This window comes from Drosophila pseudoobscura, chromosome 2, assembly GCF_009870125.1.
Source record: "Drosophila pseudoobscura strain MV-25-SWS-2005 chromosome 2, UCI_Dpse_MV25, whole genome shotgun sequence".
NCBI lineage: Eukaryota > Metazoa > Arthropoda > Insecta > Diptera > Drosophilidae > Drosophila > Drosophila pseudoobscura.
In genome coordinates, this window is record NC_046679.1 from 3,522,421 (window position 1) to 3,546,773 (window position 24,353).

The 24,353-nt window shown below is 41.4% G+C and overlaps 3 protein-coding genes across 6 annotated transcripts; all 3 read right to left on the minus strand.

Moving 5' to 3' along the window:
- Positions 1-139: 139 nt before the first annotated feature.
- LOC4800604 (phosphotriesterase-related protein) lies at positions 140-1,689 on the minus strand. Its single transcript, XM_001357812.3, has 5 exons — positions 1,553-1,689; positions 955-1,467; positions 738-902; positions 457-674; positions 140-393 (listed from the first exon to the last, which is right to left on the minus strand). Exons 1-5 carry the CDS (start codon positions 1,569-1,571, stop codon positions 256-258), a joined length of 1,053 nt encoding a protein of 350 aa, XP_001357849.1. The 5' UTR covers positions 1,572-1,689; the 3' UTR covers positions 140-255.
- A 552-nt stretch (positions 1,690-2,241) lies between these two features.
- On the minus strand, positions 2,242-23,634 carry drn (doctor no). 4 transcript variants are annotated; one of them, XM_001357813.4, is made up of 5 exons: positions 23,064-23,634; positions 10,159-10,608; positions 9,946-10,104; positions 7,048-7,246; positions 2,242-6,972 (listed from the first exon to the last, which is right to left on the minus strand). In XM_001357813.4, the coding sequence occupies exons 2-5, from the start codon at positions 10,255-10,257 to the stop codon at positions 6,824-6,826; spliced, it is 606 nt and encodes a 201-aa protein (XP_001357850.1). In that variant the 5' UTR covers positions 10,258-10,608; positions 23,064-23,634; the 3' UTR covers positions 2,242-6,823. The 4 variants fall into 4 exon arrangements, with proteins under 4 accessions (XP_001357850.1, XP_033241689.1, XP_033241690.1 ...); XM_033385798.1 differs by lacking the exon at positions 23,064-23,634 and adding an exon at positions 10,749-10,855; XM_033385799.1 differs by lacking the exons at positions 9,946-10,104; positions 10,159-10,608; positions 23,064-23,634 and adding an exon at positions 7,351-7,392.
- On the minus strand, positions 7,404-9,805 carry LOC26532139 (uncharacterized). Its single transcript, XM_015183457.2, has 3 exons — positions 9,535-9,805; positions 8,714-9,069; positions 7,404-8,612 (listed from the first exon to the last, which is right to left on the minus strand). Exons 2-3 carry the CDS (start codon positions 9,009-9,011, stop codon positions 7,816-7,818), a joined length of 1,095 nt encoding a protein of 364 aa, XP_015038943.1. The 5' UTR covers positions 9,012-9,069; positions 9,535-9,805; the 3' UTR covers positions 7,404-7,815.
- Positions 23,635-24,353: the final 719 nt, after the last annotated feature.

A 24,353-nucleotide genomic window follows, 5' to 3' on the forward strand; every position in this document is an offset into this window, starting at 1 on the left:
GGATTGTAGGTGATTGCGATATTTAAAGGTCGAAACTTTCATTCGGCTTTCATCTGCAGGCAGGAAAAGTTGCGCACAAGCCCCCAAAAAGCGGCCATTAAAAAAATAATAAACATACTGGGCGATAAGACGAAACTTATGAACATTTTGTGAATTGCTATATTTTCCAAGTTTGCCAAAACAACAGAGCTTATCTAATCCACTCGGAGATGATAAGGGATGCAGCAGTCCAAACAACATCATACAGCCCTCCTTCTAGGGATCAAATGAGAGCCAATTGGCGGGATTGGTGACAGTCATTTGCTCCACTTGCTCCAAGGTGACGCCGCGGGCGAACATGCGAGGCAGGATGTTTGTGTGGATATGATGATAGCCATGACCGCCGTAGGAAGTCTGTTGGAAAAATTGAGAATTAAAGCGATATATTTATAGGTAATGTGGCTATTTTTAGCCCACCAATCGATGCTTTGTATGAATGTCGTGGGACATGAGCAGCCTGTCTAACAGACCCTCCTCGATAAGCTTCATCAGATTTTCAATGCGCTGGCCGTCGGATATCATGTCCACATTGGTGTTTAGCTGGTAGTATGAGCACTCAGTGCCGAATAGATCGTACTGTAGGTAACAACCCAGCTCGGAGAGCTCTACCAACTCTTCAATCTTGAAAAGGGTGCCTAAAAATGAGCAGTGAAAATCTCTTAAAGGTCAGTGGGAAATGGTATTATCACTTCACTTACGATCCAAATGCGACATAACACACTTTTGGGCACGACCGCCAGCCTCCAGGTACAGGCGCATGATGTCAAAAGGAGCCTGAGCGTCTCGATGGGGATGGAAGGAGACGCCGCAGCCCAGAACCTCCTGGATCTCACCCGTTGCCTTGATGGAATTCTTTTCAAACTCTGCAGGGGATTACCGGTTATAAAGTGGTTCCTGGTAGTCGTTAGGGCTTACCATGAATGGGATACACGCTGGCCACCTCCCCAATGAAGCCACACTTGACCATTTTCCCCTTGATCTCGATACCAGTCAGAATGTCCTTGGTATACAAATCACTCATCTGCTCCACTGTAAGACTCGCATGACTGGCGTCCTGCACGGCATGGATGTAGTGCCCGGTGCCCGCTATGAAATGGACACCCGTGCTCTTCGCCAGCTCCACAATGAACTCGAGATTCCGCTTCAGTCCATAGCTGCTGTTTTCTACGATGCTGCCGCCGCCGTGCTTCTTGTAGAGCAGCACATCCTTCTTGGCGGCCTCGAGGGCCTCCTCGTCGTAGAACCGAACATTCTCCTTGCTGGAATACGGATACAGACGAACATAGCCCAGGGTGGACATGCTAATCTTTGCCTTCAGTTCGCTTTCAAAGTCCGCCGGCGGTGGCCTGTAAAAGTGCTCGAAATCGAGGGCCACATGCTCGTGGGTGAGGGTGCGACCCAGCAGATTGGGTGTGATGCTACCCAGCACTACGCAGATGCATAGACAGTGGAAATTTTCATGGAGATAAGCGTCAAATCCGCTCTTATCATAATATATACTCCAACAACCTACCGGTCTCTACCGCAGTCATGTTTGCAGCCTTCTATTTGGGTCACACTCTAGCAGGAGCTTCTATTTTTAGATAGCTCGTTCAACCTGTTGGCGTCCGAACTCCCCGACTTTCCAAGAGCAACTGATCGGATAAAACCCCAACGGGGCTTCGTGGTGAATAATTCTTTACAGTTGCTCTGCTTTGTTCTCGTAGATCATAAATACTCGTACATTCATATGTATTCCAGTGTGGGTATTGTATTCCACAATCAGAGATTGCAATTGCGTCTATTATCTCTTTTAAGTGCAATTAAAGTCGTGATGATATGGCTCTGTAAACTGGAGAAGATGTGTTCTAGGGGCTGTTCTACTGTACTTCAGAGAGAGTTCAATGGCTGCAATGGATGCTAAGATCATATTCTGGTGCTGCCCTCCAATAGTTCCCAGTAAACGATTACCTCCAGCAAAACAGTTGCAAAACAAGAACAAAATCTATCTTAGAAAATAACCAGACTCAGTTATAACCACTTTATTTCTACTCAACCACCATATATATAAAAAAGCATACAAAACAATCATCAGCTCCTATCAAAACCATACAAAAACCCTCTCCAAAAACTTCTGCTCAATCAAAAGACTTTTATTGTTTATATTTCTCAGAATAATTCTCTTTATTAGTTCCATTTCTTTCCGTGTTTTTTTTTTGTTTGTTTGTATTTTTCTTTTAATTTTACTTAGTTTTTAGGTTTATCAGTTTTAGCAATTTCTCATTTATCAGATATATAGTCTATATATATATATACTCATTTTAACTTAAGTTATATTCATTTGTTAATTTCATGACATTGCTGCTGCTACCTTCATCCATTTCAACTGTTATATCTTTTGTATATATATCTATATATATATATATATATTTCCATATCGATTCTCCTTAAGATCTAAGCACATCGCGAATAATCTGTCAAATATTGTATCTTTTATTTTGTGTGTGTGTGTGTGTCTGGTGTGTGTTTTTCTAAGCCAATCTTGATTACAACTTAAGTTTTAAGTGATTCCTTTTGTTGTTATCTAAATTATTATTGTTATGAAGGTTTTTTGTTTTGTTTTCGATTTACATAAACGACTCTATAAAGAAGTAAGCACGCAAAACTGCTTGCATTATAATATTTCGTTTTGTTGAGTTTTGTTTTGTTTTTAGGTAGTTGCTGAGTTTTGCTTTTGAACACTTGCTGTGACTTTAGTTAGGTTATTACTATTGCATCGAGAGAGCGAACCTCCTGCCCGGCCCCCACATAATCTGTCATAAAAATAAACCTCTATGCAACCCATCCTTCCACATCTCTCCGCCTGTCCAGCTCCCTAGCTCTCCCGCTCTCCATATCTTTTCTATATATCCTACTTAGCACCTGGGCCTGGCTTCGGGTCTGGGGTTTTCTTTTTTTTCGAATTGGTAAATTGGTTGTTAGGCAAACGGAAGAAATTCAAATAAAACATTCACTTTCTGCAGGTTTTTTTTTCAAAATAATTTAATTGCCATTTATTGAACATTATATCCAGTTAGCTATATAAATTTTCGCAATTAATTTCTTGATCTTTTTAATGGTTTTTTGTGGTTGCTGTTTGCGGTTGTTTTTGTTTTTGTTGTTTGTATCATCTATGTTTTTTTTTTATTGTATTTGTTATGCATTTGTTTTACGTTTAATTAAAATAGTTTTCGCTCTTATATATAGGCCCAGATCTGAGGCTGAGGCTCGTATATATGTATATGTATATATCTATTTTCTATTTAGATTTTCTAGCTTTACCATTTCTCTGTGTTAATTATATGTTCAGTTTTAGACCCCACACTCTGCTGCGGCTTCTCCGAGTACTACCCCGTCGATTCACCGCCTCTAATTACAGTTACACATTAGTACAATATTTATATATATAGTATATATATATATATATATAGATGTTCCGCATAAAGTATTGGATATTGGTTTCCATTCATAATTCATATTCAAACTGTTCACTGTTGTATATCCCATTCATACGCTTACATCGACTAATTTCGTTTCGATTCTACTCTCAACAAAACACTCAAAAGAATCAATCAAACAATCAATCAAATTCGGCTAGCAATTGCAAAAAGATTTAACACAAATGGAGATGTTAAAGGTCAAAGGTTAAATCGGGAAGATCTGGGGGTGTAATCGGGTGGTGTGTTACGTTTTTGTTACTGTTTGTTAAGCTTATAAGCGCAAAAGTGACTAAGAGGTGCACACAACAAACAAAAAAAACATATTTAATAATTAGAATAATAATAATAATTATGATAATAATAATAATAAAGAATTACTAGTGTAAACGTTGGTTAATTATAATTAAAATTTATTACGCGTATAATAATTATTTGCCTTTCACTTTAAAAACACAAATTCAACTAAAGCAGTGTAAATTATAATAATTTGATAGACTAAGAACTAGGCACAAACAAAAGAGCGGTTCGAAATAGGTTTTCAGATAATTTAAAAATTTTGTAAGTGTAAAAATTCTATTTTAAAATTGTGTAAATTTGATTCGTTTTAGTTAATAGTTGTTTTTTTCTCAAAATTCCCCTTCTTTGTGTCTGTGTTTGCATACAATTTTACTAATTAATTTTATAGAATTTGTTTAATGAATTAAATTATGAATTATATATGTACGTACGAGTAAATTGTTAAATCGTTTGTTGCGAAAATTATATTTAAAATGACATTTTGCTGTTCTTCGATTTACAATTCTTTGCAGTTTACCGTGTCTCTATACATCTTTAAAAATTATATTGAAGTTGGTGTTTTATAGGTTGCTCTTTTTTGTACAGTTGTGGTTGAAACTATTATTCTTGACTTGAAACGCTTTTCAGGGGATACGGGATAACCTACCTAGAACCGAACTTAAGAATCCCCTCCAGAGAGAGATCAGATCCCTCGATCAATGAGTAGATAGAAGCGCTGCTCCAAAACCGAGTGCACCTCTAGCTAGAACTGATCTGCGTGATCCTATTTACATATGTATAAGCTCATAAGACATAACATCTCTTCAGTTTTCAGGATGTTTATGGTATGAGCTCTTCTGCCGGAGCTCTTTTTTCTCAGTTCTTTGTGTGCCAAGAAACGTATGTATATTAGGATCTATATATTATAGGATCTGTTGGTCGTGGGGAGAATTTCAATTGAAAAATCAAAATTTATTGCATATTTCCATTTTTTTTGTTTTTGTTTTGTTATTGGTGTAAGTTTAGTTTTTACTCAAAATATTTTGCTTTGTTTTCGTAGGGGGTTAACAACACAATTTATCGCTAGATTTAAATTTATTTTTTGTATATAATAGTAAAAATTGATTTGAATAAAAGTGGTTTTTGTTTTTTTTTTTTTGTTTGTAAATTATGTACTACAGAATGAAGAAGAAAGCAAAGATTAAAAGGGGGTTTCCTTATGTTTTTGTTGTTGTGTATGCAAGTATTTTTTGTTTTGTTTTAAGTTTTAATATAAACAAAGAAAAAACTAAATAACGCTTAAAGCAATAAAACCTAAAGACGAACCATATATATTTATTGTATTTTTTGCATTTTTATGTTTGTTTTTAAGCGGATTTCTTGGTAATTCCTACTACAAATATATATATATACTCGTAGAATATGTGTGTGTGGGGTGTATGTTCGTGTTGCATGGTGAAAGAAAACTATGCGATTGACGACAAACACATCCTACCCTATATATATATGTAGAATTAGTTGTAGATATAGTTTACGTTTATGCATATCATCATATATATATATAATTCATCGAAAAAATCAAAATCAATTCAATTTTATGTTAGACTTTTGTTTTGGGGGCGTGGAAGTGGAAGTGTGGGGGGAGTGGTGTTGGCCATTGGTAGTAAAAACGAAGAAAAAACGCCGCTTGCACTGCATTTGCCTGCTTTGATTCACTAATTAATTATAATAATTATTAATTATATCTCTATATATATATATATATGTATGTATAGGGAGTTTTTTATGCTCCAAGTTGCTTTACACTTTAACGCGCTCCTCATCTTTCTCTATCTTCCTTCCTTCCTTCTCGCTCGCTTCTCTCGCACATTATCGCTCTCTTTCCTCTAAATATGTTTTTAGCATGGTCGTGGATTTTTAGCAAAATGTTCATCCTCTTCTTCAGGTTTTTGTTTTTTTTTTACACTTTTTTTGTTTGTGTTCTGAGGGTTTTATGTTTTTTTACGCTTAAATTTTGAATATTTTTGTTTTTCTTTGTTTTCTTTTTTATAATACATATACAATAATTTTAATTATATAATATTTGTTGTTTTTTTTCTGTTTTTTTAGTAGCTGATAATTAAGAATTGAGAAAGAGTTGGTTGTTGTGTGTTGGTTGTTGAATTTTTTGAATGTGTTTTGTGTTCTTTGAATTTTCCTTCCTTTTTTCTTTAGATTTTGGTTTGCAATTGAATTTTGCTTAGTACTTGTTCTTTTTTTATAGTTTTTTATTATTTTAAATTTTTTTTAATACACTTCAACAAATTACAAAAAACATTCGACCCACATTGTCTGAAAAGGCTGTTGTTGCTGTTGTTGCGTTCTTCAATAACATGAAACAATTGTTGTTGTTCTTGTTGTTGTTGTTGTTTGTGTGTGTGCATTGCTGTCATTGCATATTTGTTGCAAGTGTTGAATGTTTTTGCTGTTGCTGTTGCTAAATACAAACAATTTGCAAAATGGTGTATTTCTTTGTTGGTGGAGCAAAACAAAAGGGGCTCCAAAACGACGTGGCGAAGTCTGGCTCCAGCAGAAGCACTCGATCTTGTGCAGAGGCTGTTGTTGAATTTCTTTTGTTGCTGCTAGCGCTGCTACGTGTCTGGTTCAATTCGTAGTCCCTGCTCGCACTGCTCCTGCCTCACTGAGATGAGCCGATCCTGATCGCCCGGGGCTGTTGCTCTTCCCTCTTTTGTTGTTGCTCCAGGTGTACTTTATGCGTGGTATTTGGTTATCGTTTCTCTTCTCTGTACTATTGTTTGGCTTTCGGCTCTCGCCTTTCGCTTCTTTTACAATTATAATTACATTAATTTTTTATAGTACTACTCTTCCGTGTGTGTGTGTGTGTGTATATGGTGTGTTTGTGTGTGTGTGGTGGTAGGTTTTTGTAGATTTTGTTACAGCATAGCATTTTTATATACTATATATATCATTATGTGTAGGGGGATTGTGGTTATTATCATTCTACGGCTACTGTTACTGTTTACTGTTACTGGCACAATATCTCGCAAAATTCAAATCTTTTGAATTTTCTCGCCAACGACAACCGGATTGTTGCGTCGAATCTCCTGTGCACCGTGCTCTCTATAATCGAATGTGCAGTTATGTTTATCAGAATAACGATGCACAGCGCAGTATAGTCCGCCGCAGCGACATTGAAAACCTATCCGAAAAGGAAGGGGGAAATAAATAAATAAATTAGAAACGAAACTCAATCATATATCAACACTCTACTCACCAGTCAGTCCAACCTTTTTGCGGCATTCGCCACATCGGTTCTTCTTCTTTTTGGCATCCTTATCATCTTCCTTGTCCTTGTCATCCTCCTCGTTGGCGGAGGCTGCTGCTTGTGTGGAAGTATTTGGACCGGTCGCCGATGTGATGGCTTCAGTATTGACTTTGGCAGCAGCAGCAGCGGCGGCTTCTACGATGATTTTCTGCAGGCAAAAGGAAAACGAAAATAGAAGTGGCATTTTAATCACATGAACATATGATAGAAAACTATCCCTATAAGCCCTATAACAATGCTAATACTATGTACTATCTGTTCTTCCTCCTCCAACTGCATTCAAAAGCCTTGAAGATCTTTTTTCGAATCAGTTTTTCTCGTTTCGGTTTCTTTTATTATTCTATTCGACTGCTTTATCAAGTTTTTCTCGATGTTTGGTCTCCGCCGAGTGTTGATGTTGTTGTGTGTCACAGCCAGAACTGCCACAGTTGCAGTGGCATCAACTGGGCGCCCAGCCAAAAATTCCTAACCCATTCGATTCGTAAATATGTGTTTCGTACAGAGAAAGAGAGTGATCCCTCGCTGTCGTTGTGTTCCTGTGTGTTGGGGGGGGTAGGAGGGATGTTTACCGCCCGCTTCGATGGCACAGCAACAGGAACGTTTAACGGGAATTCCTTGGTATCATGTGGCTTGGTATCCCCTGGCGTGGGCTTTCGCTTTGGACTGCTATCGACGATATCCGCCGTGTCTTGTTCCAAATCGAGACGGCGCTTCTGGTTATGACGCTCCGGTTGCTCGCCCCCCTCGGACTTGTCCATGGCTTTTGCTGCGTCGATGAGCGCTCTTTGGACTGGTCTCCGGAGTGGTCTTCCTGCGGTGGACACCTGCGACTGGAGTGTGGCCCAGACGGGAGGGGGTTGCTGTACGCAGCTTGCTGTTGGCCTGTCCCTTCGCAGGACTGGTCCTCTCCTTAGCGGCGCTGAGTATAACGCTGCCACTCGGATACCTGGTATTATATAGTGCTGCCGATGGAGGAGTTGCAATCCTCTTTTTTACACTAATGGGATGTGCTCTTGATCCTGATGCAGCAGCAAGCCTTTTCCTGGGAATCCTTGGCGCCGCTTGCACATTTACAATGTTGCCGGGCTGTTTGACGTCATGACCGGACCTAGATCCTGCGATGCCGATGCTGCTCAGGCCAAAGCCAACGCGGCCTTCGCTGAGGATGCCACTGCCGCCCTCCTTGCGCGTTCGATTACGCTTCAGCTTCTTCACGCGCTTCTTCAGCTGCAGTTCGCCGATGCGCGACGACTTCTTGGTGGGTGTCAAGGGGAAGGTATGCACATTGGCCGAGAACTTGACCCGACGCTTGGCACTGGCGTCGATGACCTTGCCGCCGCCCACCTTGCGTGACAGCGAGCTCTTCTTGAGGGCCGAATGGACGGACACTATGTTCGGGGCGCTGGCACTAGAGCACGTCTTGGCAGAAGGAACTTTGGCAACAGACGTAAGGGGGGTATGTACGGCAGAGACTGTTCCCCTGCGAAGTGGAGGCGATCGTTGGAACTCTTGGCCTGCAGCATCGCATCGAAACGGAGGAGAGAGGTGTAGGTGGGAAAGGAGGTTAGTGCCGCCGGGCGGCGCCAATAGATCCAATAACCGCAACAATCAGTACCGTTGGCCGACAGCAGCTTCGGGGTTTGGGCGCCCGTGCCCGCACCCCCAATTCCCAAAGTGGAGACGCGTCCCGTGTTGATGCCCATCGTTGCAGCTCCCAGGCTCCCAGCAATCCTTCCGCCCAGCGCCAGGGCCCCCGCTGCTGAGCGGGGATTGCGGCTGATGCGCCGCGCATTCAGAGCCGTGGAATCGATCGCCGAGATACCACTCGTCCGCAAGGGCAGGCGATTGATAGCACCACAGCTACTGGCCTTGCCCTTGGGCTTTGATCTGTGTAAACCACTACCGACGACCATTTCTGGGAATTTTGAAATTGGAATTTTTTTATGGAAAACCGAAATTTTGATTCAGAGCCTAAAATGAATATTTCCAAGGGTCAAGTACAGAAAATGTCAGGCAAGGATTGCTGGGATCCCACGATTCAAAGTGACACTAAACCGAACAAAAAGGGAATGCGAGTGAGTTCTGCGATGATTGTCGAGAGTTGAATTCCGAGGTATCCGGTCGCTTATGGGATCTTTTTACTAAGAATCAACGTCTTTCGCTTTACCCGATATATGTGCTTAGTGAGAGATCAATAGATCATCTCTACAAGTCTCTAAAGCTCCCCCTTCTTGGGGAATAGCTTATATGCAGATACGTAGATACTTATAGATTGGCTTAGAGAATACTCCTTATATCTTTGGCCTTTTGCGGGAGTCCCATTCTTTTCAGTTTAATGTCACTTCGTAGGGAGCTTCTTTGGGCGTCTTTGGGCGTCATTATGCGTCTTTTGGTGCCGGGCAACGGAGCGCAAAGACGTGGAAATCATAACCTTACCTTCTGAACAGCTCCAAGTGGGTAGCTCCCACGGTGTAGATCATATAACACATAAAATTAACACAAACGAAACACGAAACAAAATAACAAAATAAACAAACTGAGAAAGGCAGACACAATGGGTCGTCTACACTTGAATCCCCTTTGGGTTAAACAGACAACGAATTTGTTCTACAACTTGACTAAAATAAACACTGAATTTATATCCGAAAAGCAATAATTTTTGCAACAGATTTTGTGATAGACTGACGTGACGACTGTGAGAGAGAATCTACATCTAATGGAAAATCTTTGCCTACAAATTCAAAGCCTACATTTCTCATGTGAAAATATATTTGTATATTTGTGGAGTGGCCCAAATGATCCCGATCGCTCCAGAGTGTGGTGTGTGTGTGTTGCGTCGGCACTCACCTCTTTGACATCATTGTGTGGCTGTTGTAAGCTGGTAACTGTGGGCTGTGCGGTGTTGGTGATTGCAATGGCCGGACTGAATGTGGGGCTAGGCTGTGGGCTTGGAACCGAGACAGGTGTACTGCTCACAGGTGGCTGTTGCTTTTTTCTAAGCGAGTCCTGCATAAACGATATCTGAATTAGTTTGTTCTCATCGATTGATGCGGTACTTACCTTGTAGCACACCGAACAGAGCCCATCTGTGGCTGGGTTACCATAGAAGCCGCAACCAGAGCGGCACATGGGTTGCATTGGATTCGATTCACGTTCCATGGCTGAAGCTACAGTGCCTCTATTTGTCTGCGCAATTGCGAGCGAGTGTCTTGGCTGTTTATTATTTTTATATCTTCACTTTCGCCCAGCGAAGTTCCGTTTGTTTGCTGCTGACTGTTGAGCGGCAGCCGACTGCTCCTTTCCTTCCTGCACTCTACTCTGTCAGTCGTGGGTGTGTGTGTGTGTGGAAGCGTGTTGATTCGTCGCCGTTAATATTTTTACTGTTGCTTTAACTGTTTTGTTAATCAGTTCGTCCAATTATCCAGGCTGACTGCGGCTTCCTCTTGTAGTTTTCGCTTCGTGACTGTGGATATGCTGCAATCTCCAGGCAGATTTTGTTGCAACCGTAGACTGTAAAAAACGAAAAGGGAAGAAAAACAGTTAGTCATGCACATCGATCGATATCGTTAGGAAACCATTGATGGGCGATATTTTCGAACGAAATGGAATTGGAAAAAGGTACTTCGCGATTAAGTTACCAAGATAATTACAGTTAGATAAGCAAACCCAGAATGTTGTATGTAAACGTTCTATACATTTCGAAAGTAAATATGGATATGAATGAAATATATAGAAAAGAACATACGACCGTGACGTTTTGAGAGAGAATAGTATCCCATATAAGGGGCAAAAATTTTTGTTGTTCTCGACACAAAAATAAACGACAAATATCGCCTGGGAAGGTGCCGTGCCGCTGCAGCACCCCACCCAAGTGCAACAAATTTTCGCCTTGCATTACAAAACACTCAATGAACAGAGGCAGACCTCACACCAAAAAAAAATAAAAAAATGTTGCAACAACAAAACAAGCAAAACTATGTTGTTTTTTTATTATCTTCTCGTGTTTGAGTGTTTGCTCTCTTCAAGGCTGTCTCAGTCATACCACACACACACACACTTGCACACAACCAGAGATACAAAAGAGACAAAAAAAAGACGAAGCTTAAACCAGTTCCCACAACAACTGGTCACACTAGAGAAAGAGCGGGACAGAGACAGTTAGTGAAGAAAAAAAAGAGGCAGTAGTAAGAGGTAGTAAATTAAACGAGTTTTGTTTCATGTTTTAATGAATTTAAAGCAGCTGCACCTCCTAACGGTAACACACACACACACGTAACAAACATTTGTAGTATGTATATTTTTTTGTGGCCAATTGTTGATAACAATCGCAAGTATCGATACCATACCCATTGCGATCAGTTTACTTTCGCAAAGCCAGGCTTTGACGGACGTGCCATCCATCACGGGGAAGAGAAAACGCAGATTACGAGAGAAACCCCAAAGAGTAAAAGCAAAATGGTCAACGCACATCAGCACACAAAAAGGCAGCCATCAGACGAAAGAGAGATAGGCAAAGGGCGAAAGAGTGGGAGAGGAAGAGAGCAAAGAATGAGCACAATTATGTTTACTGTTATTTTCAATGCGACGCTGCTGGGAGCCAGAATTGAAATGGGCACACGCACACACTTGTACAGCTTTGAACGCGCTTGCAAGTGTGAGTTCTGTTATACTCAAATTGACCTTAGTGGTGAATGTTATAGTGAATAACATACATTCAAAAGCTAGCCAGCGGCTAGCAGAGGCCCACTCACACACGTCTGGGGCATAAATTTCAAGAATTTATTACGTCCAACCCGGGAGGGGGATCCCTCTATTGCACAACTTTTGGTCGAAACTTTTACCAACACTCCATACACACACACACAGACAGGGTGTAGCTGGAGCGTTGTGGTTGTGTGCGACCGCAGCAGAGAGACGACTTTTACATTTACAACGTAGCATGGGGAGTATTTTTTTTTTTTTTGTTTCCTCAAGCCACCACAACAGCGACGCCAGCAGAGCTCTGTGACAGCGATGGTGGATTTTACTTTTACATGGAAGGGGGCGAACCATATGGAAGGCGAGGAGGCAACTGTCGCAGTCGCTGCAGATGTTAGCGTTGGCAGAGACGCTTCCCTGTTTGTATTGCATTTACAATATAAATTTTACATATGTATGTGTACATGCTCTGCTTGGTTGCTGCTTTGCTTGGGCGCAGAAATAAATAATTTTTTCCTCCTTTTACTCCATTTTGTATGCGTACAAGTTTAATTATGATTTATAGTTTTACTCCAACCATCGGAAACTATGTAAATTTACTATTATACATATGTTTGTCTGTCTGTTTGTGGGTTTAGTTGATTTCCTGCCGTTTGCCATTTAATTGCAAAGACAAAACAGCTGTCCGTCAAACTTACACACACAAACAGTATGACAGAGGTGACATGTAAAGCCAATGGGGAGAGAGAAAGAGATAAAACACACACAATGTTAAGGCAGGGAAGAGAGAGAAATGACACACAGGCCAAGAGTGACAGAGGGAGGAAGGTGGTCATCAAAATGTCAACAACAAAACCAAAAAATTCCCCACACAACAATTGGCAGCGGAGAGAGACAGAAACAGGCACCACCGCCAGCCAGCGTCACAGAGAGAGCACACTCACACACATTTAGGTAGTATGTACACACACGTATGTACGTATATTATACATACAGACGTCAACAAGCACGAGCGGCTGCTGCGCCTAAACTTTTGTTTTTTTCTTTTTCGTCCAATGAAATCAACAAGAATAAAAGTTGTGTAGTATATCTATGCATGTATGTACATACTTCTCTATATATTTCAACATATGTTTGCTTGCTGCCTATAGTTTATTTATTTTGTTTTGTGTGTAGACTTGGTCTTCCGTTTTTGCTAGCTATTTTTAAGCGCAATACGCTCATAATCTCAAGATACTAGGAAATCATATGAACCGTTCAGCCATCAAGCAGTGTCGTCACTGTTTTGCTCAGTGTGACGTCATTAGCGGCTGCTGTCACATATCAAGAGATAAAGAGGTGGAGCGAATGATAGGCCAAATGCGCATTTGTGTGAGTTGCATAAGGAATAACAGCAATCACAACGGAACAGGCGTACAAAGAGGAACAACTAAAGCAAAACCAAAAAGTGCCAAGTGCGAACAAATTAGCAACTAAGAAATTGGCGCGTGGGGGAAAAATAAACAGCAAACACTATACACTACACACATTACGCAAGTCAAAGGCAGATAACAAATGGAAGGAATGAACGAACAAAAGAATACCCCCTATAATGTACATCCCACACCATGCGACTTATTGATAACGCTCTATAGGGTATAGACAAGTCGAATACCATAGAAGTAGAGGAAAACTCTGTCACAAGGCATGTACGTATGCATGAGAGGTGAGCCTCTCCTTTCTTTAAGAAACACATTTTAGTTTCATAGAATGATGATCCCTCTATAAGGTAGCCCCGCCGAACCCCATAGATGTGAAAACTCTGATAAACTGGACTCACACCTACACACACCCATACAGGTTAATGTGATGTTGACCTGCATTCAAAAATACTGAAATTTACAACAGGAAAGACCCAAAACAGAGAGATGATGATGATGATGGGCATACAACAACCATATAAAAGGTAAGGGAGAGCGAGAACACCAAGAGAGTGAGAGAGATAGAACCACCGTTCTGACTCACATTTGCATATTAATAAGCGAGCAGCAGGGCAAGCGGAGCAGACAACCGACAAAAAACAACAAACATATGTACTATATGTTGATGAAATGCAACAAAGAGACAACATCAGGCTCCGAAGCGCGCATTGAATTATTAAACTTTATTAAAATGTGCGCAAAAGGAGCAGAGGAGCAGAGGAGAGCGAGAGACAGGCACACAGCAAGATGGCCGCCCAAAGGCAGCTCAACGAAAGCTGAGAGCTGAGAGCTAAGCTCTGGCCTGAGCTTTAAAACGGCCAGTTGCCGTTCCCGTCTCAAGAATGCACAGAGCTTCCGGTCACGGTAGAAGCGACTCGAGAAGTAGAAGAAAAAGGAGAAGAGAAGCCATAGCCTTTATGACAATTACTTGAGGGCAAGATAATGTAGGTGGTGTACAGCTATATGCGGTGTATGGGAAGCTAAAACTAGTGGGAGAGATATGGAAGCTTTTATGCTGGAATTAAATTTCTTCTCCGACGAATCAACTGTTTATCCGTGCAGTTTCTGCATTTGATAAAGAAATGTATACCTTCATAAACAATAGTGTAAACACCGACAACAACAAATAGCCGATCGTTTTACATCACTTGAGCTATGAAATCAGGTGTTTTTTTAGCACTTCCAGCTGCAGGCATAACAGAATACAAATCAGAAGTTTATTTTAGAAGGTATTTATTTGTTTTTCAACCTTTTTCAAGAGTCAAGTGCGAAGATATTATTACAAAAATTCCACTTGGAGCAACTACAATACTCCAACAACAGGCAGGCAGTTATTTTCTCGGGAAGCAGTACAAATTTTTGATATAGCTGCACTGCTTTAATGAATCAATATCATTTCCTTTAAATGTCTTCACTGTTCAACGACTCAGCCTACGACTAAAAATGGAAAACACCATACGCACAATCAATCAATGTTCCAGATAGGAGAAATACCAATTGAATTGCTTCCAAAATTAGAGTTGAAAACAACAACAAAAACAATAAATGTGGAATATAACGGCAATTGGTTGGCCTCCAGCGAGCAAAAGAGGAGGACCCACTAGAGAGGAGAATCAGAGACGAGGCACGAGAGCGTGCCGCCCATCATTAATCAAAATAAATTACAAACTAGGAACGGGGGGCGAGGAGAAGGAAAAAAAAGTGATATGACGACTACATTTTGTGAAGCAAAACTCTCGGAACTGAGACGCTTCGGACCAAGGAGTGTTATTTTCCACATAATAAATGATCGCACGAATGGGCGGAGGAGACCGACGAGGAAGAGGATGTGGGACCCAGACAGCTTTGATGCTCCACTCTACCTTTGAGCTCCATGTTTCCGGCGATTTTGTTGCGAAAAATTATTAAAACTGAAAGAACGCCCCCCGAAAAGGTAATATGAAATAAGACTCATGAACAATTCATGGATGGATGAAAAGGTCTGGCCTTTCAGACACCGAGGAGTGGCTTAGGATTAAACGAAAACCACAACGAAGAATCACATGGAAACACCTGTTCAAAATTACACACAAGACGAGAGAGAGAGAGAGGCAGCACACAAAATAAGTTACCATGAGCACGCCGATGATGTGCGATAGGTCAAAAAACTCTCCAGGAACGCGTGCACTTGAATGTGGTATAGTCAATGGATGGAACGGAATGGATATGTGGTGCACTCTGCACATAGGGGATGGAAGGAGAGAGGGTTTATTGATTTGTTTTGTTTTGTTTTCGGGGAACAGAAGGGAGAACGGAACATGGAACCGCAGAGAGCTGTGCGGCTGCGTGGCAGGATACCAACAATCAGCAAAAGACAGACAGACAGAGACAATCCCTCCTGCAGACTTGAACCGATTTCACCTTGAACCCAACTCTGGTGCTGGGTCCAAGAGACAAAGGCCCGCCAGCAAAAGTCAACAACAATGGCGGCCATTAAAGAGGATGAAGAGAAACAAAAATACACACACGCACACACACGCGGGAAACACTCTCAAACGTAAGACCCTGGCTAAAAGGCCAGCAATATATATATTGTCACATTTCGAGAGCAGTGAGAGGAACGGACGGGTAATCGTTATCGAGTCACTGCTGCATATTTACCTATCGAAGTGGAGATGGAGTCTGGAGTAGGGTTCCGTCCAAGCCCGAAACAAAAAGTCAACAAAGGGAAACAGTGGAAAAAGGAGTACGATAGACAAAAGAAGACGAACAAGTCATTAGTTGTGGTCTCTTGTCGCCAACACTCTTGAAAGAAGATACTCTTTAAAACAAACGTACATGATTAATAAATATAAAACAGGTGTTAACAACGGTTTTCCCAAATGCTTTTTCCACGTGTTTCTTTCGCGTTCACGTTTCAAAGACAAATGTTCTCAAATCCGAATCGTGTACGTGACGTCGTTTGGCTTTAGTTTTTGGTAGAAAAATATGTGTTGGAGAGACGGAGAATGTTAAAGGTGGTTTCTGTTTCTCAATCGCAATCATATTTTGACTCATGTCACGCTCTGTCATGTTTTGTGTAGTGTCATACGAACACAGCATTTCTGTATTAGTATCATACGAGCTTACGACAGCTCTCTTCGCTGTTTTTTCTCTCTTTAGCCATAACTGACCTCAACCCACAGTTCTGTATGAGCATCGACATTGATTGAAATGATTTTCCCTCCGACCCATAATTAATTACCCTGTAAATATGTATAATTATATAAAGCAGACTTGCATATAAAGAGTGCAAAACGAACGACGAACACGTTCCCAAAGTGCTCTCTGGTCTGGTGCTCCTTTAAAAAAATTGCATTTATAAGAATTTACGAGCCCCAATAATTCACTTGAACCAAACCATTTTTTATGAATTATGTTGGAAGGAAGGGGAGTGTGCTGCATGCAGCACACGCAGCAGTGGCCATAAAAATACGAGAAGAAGCAGGCGTTGGCTCCGGACTGTTGATGGGTTGTGGGGAGTGGGCAGTGGGAGGTTCTGCCAGCGAAAGTCACCATACAATACAGCTCCTTGCCAAGGTGCACAAATACAGGGTAGGGCATTCACAATCTTCTAGTTTCCTTTTCTTTTGTTGCCTCTCTTACGCTTCTTCGCTCTCAATAGATATAACAGAAACAAAATATGCGATTTTTGTGGAGAGAAACGATTGGTAATGCCACACCTTATATCCATTACACCTTGCATGCTCTCCCTGAAACTCTACCACATGCTCTCCTCTATCATTCCTTCTCATCCTGCTCTACAGGTCAAAGAATAACAGAAAAGGAAAACAAATGGCAAGGTGTGCAGTTACAATGCTTATGCTCCTCTTTCTGACCGTGTGAGTGTGTGTGTGTGCGCGCGGGAGTGCGACAGAGACAGCGATAGCAATCCCTAAATTGTTATAAAGTAGTTTTTGTAGTTGCTTTTTTGCTGTGAAACTGGGGTCGGGGGACGGACGAACACGACTCCGTTTACAATTACATACTATACATACACACAAGCGCACACACACACACACGTATCGTAAAGATTAATGAAAATCGCATGGGAAAATGAAATATGAAACGCTTCAGGAGAGCGCGTCCGCGTCCACATGAGTGGCTCTTGGCTCTGGAGAAGGTTCAAAACCAGCGGGAAGAGACGGAGAATGGGAGAGTTGACATTTTCAACCACCGCGACGATGACGATCATATGGAAAAACGCTGCAGGGGAGCCGAGCCGCCGCCTAGACGTACGGCAGAAGAAAAGGAAGAGAGAGAGGAAGGCAGAATCAGTAGCAGCAACAGCGGGAGCATTGCAATGGCAGAGAGAGCGCGAGAGAGAGGAGTGAGCCAGAGAGCAACGTGTGAAGCAGAACTAATTGGCAAATTATATTACAGCAATAATACCAAAAGAAATACCACAAATTACTGTACAGTGGAAACATGCGGGTGGGGTGGGGAATACTTGAGGAAGAGAAAGAAGTCACAGAGAGAGATCCCAAAACCAATGAGAAATGACGAAATAGAAGCAAAATTCTAAATGTATTTCTACAGTCAGCGCTCACTGTACTTCGGACCCCACCCCGAGACCCTTACTTTATGGGCTAATCAAATCACTGAAGCAGCGCAAGAGAGGGGGGATCTCTCCATGGAGCACTTCAAGAACCATCCCCAACATGAACCGAAACAAAATGAAAAGAAAAACCAGTTTTATAGAATTCACGAAAAGTAAGTGCACAAAGGAGCAAAACAAATAAAACGCGAGAGCAAATAAAACCTCTGTCCGGAGAGACAAAGAAAAAGTGCTTCGGCTCCGACTGTCTGCAGTTTCTCTACTCCCCTCTCCCTCACACTAAGTAGCTGTATGTGTCTCCCTCTTGCTAAGAGAGACTAAAAAGAGACGCCTCAACGATCGGTTTTATGGGAACTGAAGGCCGTTCAAAGACTATTTGTATACCCTTTCAGAGGGTAGGGTATTATAGTTTAAGTCAACAGATTGGCAGCAAACATTTCCTTACTCTATACAGTTTTATATATCTCTAAGATCCTCCTTTTCCAGCTGGACTTCCATTCATTTAACTCTTTCAAGGGTATCCCACCCTTCGTATAGACATTTGAGCTTTGAAAAGCGCCTCGGATCTGGTAATTTCAATGACTGACATTCATTCGCTCGCTCGCTCGTCAGAAAATTGCGAATAAAGACGACGAAAACAAAGCAATGACAGATGCGGAAGCCTTGAGTCCGTGGATGGCTAGATGGCTGGATGGATGGATGGATGGATTTAAGCTAGAAACTTTTCTGAACTGCCATTTTGTGCTATTGAACTTTGCCGTTGGCCATTGGGCGGGCGGTTGAACCTTGCTGGAGAGTGAGCAAACCCCGTCAATACCCTGGGAGTACGTACGAAGGCGGCAGCTGAGTCACGAGACATTGAGCTGGGAGAGAGATGATGACGTTGTTCCTCTGTTTGGACGACGATGATGATGATGTTTGGGGCGGTGGCAGCAGCACCATTTACATTAAACTTGATTTTTATTGATTTATGCATTTACTGATTTCTGTTGCTTCTTCTGCTTCGGCTGCTGCGCTGCTGCTGCTGATGCTCTCTTCTTTTTCCAAAGGCAATGAACTGTGAGACCAAGAGCAAGACCAAGACCAAGACAAAGAAGCCGTCGCGAACAGGGCGAGGCAGCAGCTCCACTTCGCTCCTTTCCTTTCGTTTCCTTTCCTCTCCGCTCCACTCAAGGAAGCAACGACAGCAGCACACAAAGGCAGGGCCACAAAAGTTTCGCTTTTCATTTTGTCTGGCTAACGGTGGTATGGTATGGTATGGTATGGCTCCGACAGCTAACGGTGGTTGCCATGGTTGCCAGATGTGGTGAATATGCGCGTCACAGAGGCGTCTGCTTTTGTGTTGGATAAAAAAGCAAAGGAAACAACACCGAACCCGAACGAACGAACAAACAAACGAACGAACGAAGCCACGGCACGGATTTAAATTGCAAGAGAAAAGCGCCGCCTCAACTTTTCCTTTTGGGCGCACAACTTTAATTTCGTGGGTGGGTTGTGGGTGGCGGGCAGAGCTGGCGGCGGAGAGTCAATCGAGCGCCTAAATCGATTCCCACAAACAAACAAAAAGAGCAGAAGGAAAAACCTGTACAGCAAATTGGAGAAAATTGAAAAGAGAACCACAATAAAGAGATAGATATAACAATACATGGTGGGGGGAAGGGTAGCCAGGGAAAAGAAAGGTTAGGATGGATGAGAAAATCGATGTTTGAAAGAAAATTGTTTGTGGCTCTCGGTCGGGTGCAAGGTGAGCCGCCGCCAGTCGATTGGGATTTGCCCCCCCCCTCTTGCTACCCTTCCCTTTGGCTCCTCTCTTTTTGTGGCTCGCTTTTATTGCTATTTTTTGTGCTTTGCTCATTTGTCCGGAAATTAAAATTGCATTAAATGTTTGAACATTTTAAATGTTTGCGCACTTGCTCGTAAATTAGATCTTCGCCTCATAAAACATCCAAAGTTTTCCCCAAGGATTTCCCCACGATTTAGTTTCCCTCTGCTAAATATAAAAGTATTTATAGAGCAAACTCTCGTATTATTTGACCTAAATTTCTTTTTATTTTTTGGTTTATACGAGAAAAAGAAACCAAAAAGATTTTCCGGGAAAAATGTTTCCTATAGTATATTTTTGGCCACAAAATACTCGTCCATATGGATTTATGGATATTATGGGTGGAATCTGTTCTCCTCTAACGATGAAATATTCATCGGAAATTGATTGATGAATCCCCCAATCAATGATCCAATTTATGCAGAAGACCATTTACATGTGGGATCTCTCTATTGGAAATATGTGCATACGCAAACGATTTCTTCAATGGGAGCCTCATCTTTCTCTATCTGGCTCACAATCGGAGGTACAGTCTGTCTCATGAATGAAGGGAATACTACATACAACAAACAAAATTGCATAACTTATAAAAAAAAAAGAGAAAAACAAAGCAAAAAGAAGATCAAGTATAGGGGATTAGAGTGGTATAAATAGATCTCAACACAAAAACAATTTGAAAACAACAACGAAACTCGACGACAAAACTGCGCGAAAGAGAGAATCAACGAAGAGAAACAACTGAACTGAACTGAACGAATCGAAATGACAGAACGAAACGAACCCGAAGCTCAATCGAATCCGATCGTGTGTGTGTGTGTGTGTGTGTGGGGGGGGGGGGGGGGGGTGGGAAGAAAAGTGGGGATTGTGGGGCGGGAGGAAGGGAGCTTCTGGGAGGGCGTGCGTTCGTTTACACGCGACCTATAAAAAACAGACGTAACAACAACAAAAACAACATGGGGAAAAAAACGGGGCCGCGGGCATACACGCGTCGAACACCAGACGGCGTCCGCTTATCAGTTTTCAGTTGTTTATATAAAAAGAGTGCATGAAAACTCAATTTCGAAGGAACGAAGATTGTATGCCCTTCCCTATGCTCGTGCGATGTCACGAACCTCGCGGCAAATGTTTGTTCGTGTCCGTTCACTTATGGGATATTATTTACAGAAAATCATTTGACGAATATACCCTTCTTGAAAAGGAGTATTCAACCCATTATACCCTCTTCTCCTTGCAAGGGTATACAAAATGTGGTCTGGGCGAGACAATAGATATTATGATAAACATAAATGAAATTATATGCGTAACAACAATAAAGAGGAAACAAATGTGAATAAATAGCGACGTGTACGTGAGACGATTGACGGCGATTTGTTTGTTTTTATTATATTATATTATTAATTTTCAGTGCGAAAAATTTGTTTAAATTTGCACATAAAAATATACAATAATTTAAAAGAAATAGAGAATTCAGAAAGAAAGGCGACACGTGTTGTTTATCCAACTTTTTGCCAAGAATTTCAAACAAATATATGTTTATTTCTATAGAATTATTTACTCAAGAATTAGTCGCAGTCGAACGGGGAAAGAAGGTTCTCGAAACTAAATATTTCTCTCCCTGAATCATGCAGGGGAGGAGTGCAGAGGTTAGGAAAATCTATATACCAGCCTTGCCTTGGAATTTGAAACAGCACACACACACACATGCATCCAGACACCCACACAAGTGTTATCCATTATCATATTACGATTTCAGCTGTTTGGATTTCTGATTCACTAGCAGGAATTGAGCGAAAAACATGTTTGTTTGTCTATACAATCAAAAACAATTAGCGTTCCGTTTCTCTCTCTTTCCTCTTACTCTTATCTGTGTCTTTGGGCGCCCTATCGCGGTCTACTGTACATAAAAACAAAATTTCAACAAGAAATGACGAAACAAATCATAGAAACTTCAAGAAGTTTAGCTCTAAAACTCTTCTCTAGCTTAACGGTTTAACATATAGAAACACACCTACATATAATAAATTTATGATTAAATAGGACGTGTAAAAATGTATTCTATGTAGAGCAAAAAACGTGCCCCACTGGAGATAAAACATATTGTTTCCGATAAGAGAGGGAGTAGGCGACACGTGTGGGATGTAAAAGCAACTGCAAACACAGTGAAACCTCTTACAAGTGTTACAAGGTGAGCGAGAGTTTGATCAAAATGCAAAAAAAAATAAAATTGAAAAACAAACAGCAAATGCCAAAAACAATGACTCACCGAGACAGAGAGCATGACAGAACAAAAAGCAAACAAATCAGCTGATTGTCTGCCAGGGCTGTCAACTATCTGCCCTTATCCAAGCAGTACCTAGGGTTGCCACAATGCACCCCTATGCACAGCCAGCAGCTGATTAGAATCTGAAGATAAATAATGCAAATAATCTGCTGGCATATTGTGGGACTTGCTGCGACCATATATGACTATACAGAAGATATGTGTTTTGTTCTGGTCTATGATTAGGCGCGACTTTAGCATGATGAGTCATGCACAAAAAGTTCCAGTCACGCACTGCAGGCAAAAGCAAAGAGAGTGCAGAGCGCACACACAGAAGGAGTGACAGAGAGAGGGGGAGAGATAGAGAGAGAGAGCGAAGCGTGTGCGAGTGCGGATAAAGCAATTTTCAAGCAGCGCGATAATGCGGAAAATGTTATTTAAATTATACACTATCTCCCATTCCCTCTTTGTGTGCGTGTGTACTTGAGCTATCAGTCATTTGTGGTCGACTTATCAGCCACGTCCTCTGCTGGGTTTTTAGTTTTTTGGCAAGTCGTAATATTTTGTTGGCAGTGCAGCCAGAAAATTTGTCAAAATACACTGCACAAAAAGAAGAGAACAAAGGTGCCTACGAAATGTGAAGGTTCGCCTGAGGCTGGTGTATGTGTGATGTGGATACGGTCTACCCAAAGAGTATTTCTAACAATTTACACAATATTTTTTTAACCAAATTTAATCCCGTTAATTATCACTTCATTAATTCTTTTCTGATTTTCTTTCATTCTTCATTAGTTGTCTAGGGTATCTCTCATTCGACTGCCTTTCAACACTAATCCTTTTCCTCTCTCTGCCATCAGTTTTGCCTTTTGCTTTTATTTGCTTCTCTGTCCAACTGCTATTTATTTTTTGTTTCCACTTTTTTTTATGTTTCGCGCGACATGGCAACGCTCGCCTGTCCCATACACACACACACACCCAATAGAGTGACGTATGTCTGCCATTGTGTGTGTGCATGTGTGTATAACGTCTGCCGTGGTGAGCAGAGAACATTCATGTTGAAATTTTGTAGCTGTTAATGGTGGTGAATAAGCATTTTTACAGAGACAAAATGAAATAATAAATTTTCTTTTTCTTCGCTGCAGCACTTACTTTTTTTTAATATTTCGACTTTTGTGGTATTTGCACAAATTTGAAAAACAAAAACTCAGAGTTTTGTTTAAATCACAGTTGTATTCTATTCAATTTTTTATGTGGCTTCTATCTGCTTGCTTTTGCAGAACTATTATTAATTATGATTAATTTTTTGTTGCGGAGAATTGCACAGGGATCGTTGTTTTGCAGAAGGAGGGGCAAATAATATATCACAAGATTATGCACGACGCAGTTGCAGTTGTAGTTATATATCTTTTCTCAATATGTATTTGTAGAACAATTTAAAAATTTTCCGTTTTCTTGGTCACAACGCACACGGTGACGACGACGCTGAAGCGTCCTGCTGGTGGCTCGGCACCTTTAGTCGCAGAAAAATCGTAATATTATTTAAAATTATTAACACACACACAGAGCTAGGCCAGCGAACGAGTGAGCGAGCGAGAGAGACAGCGCGTGTGTAATTTCCTAACAGTTGTTGGTAGCTGAAGCCAAAACGCAACGTGGATCTGATCCTCCAAACGCTCGAAACGCTCCAAACGGGGGCTCGAATTGAAATGCTGCCCAGTTTCTACTTTCATGCTTCTGGCCCTCGAAACGCACACAGCGGTGAATAGAGAGCGAGCCCAGAAACCAGCCACGACGACCGCTGTTAGCCACTCAGCCGTTGGCCAGACGGTGGTGGGAACGCATACGCCAGCAGCGGATGTGTGCAGGGTGCAGAGTTAAAAAGAAATCGCGTATCAGAGAGCAGTGCTGAGAGAGCCAACACTTAACAGAGGGTGTGGTGAAAAATTCAGAGTAGGAAATAAGTGATAAAATAGCCATAAATTAAGTGAGAGCGACTAGTTGAAAATGCGTATTTAAATTAAAAAAAAAAACTTGAACAATAACCAACAAAATGAGTGCAAAGTGCACAGAAGAGCAGAATAGAGCGCACAATAAGAGCAGCAGACACAAAAGACCCATGCAGCGAAGAGAACGAAAGAGGAGGGCAAAGTTTACATCAGCCTGTCATATGATTCTCCCTGCGGGCTCAATAAATGGAAAAATCATAGTCAATTTTGCTTGATGAGCATTTTCTCCAAATATGTGTAGTACACATGTATGCCTTACTGGCATTTGAGGTTTTTATAAAAATTTTAAATTGGGCGACGACACAATTTCAAAGACGCCATATTGTTCGCTAGCTGCGAGAGCAAGAAATTAACAGTGACAGAGAGGGAGCAGAGACGGAAAGAGAGTATGCGAGAGCAGTGAGCAATTGGAAGCAACTGTTGTTGTCGACGA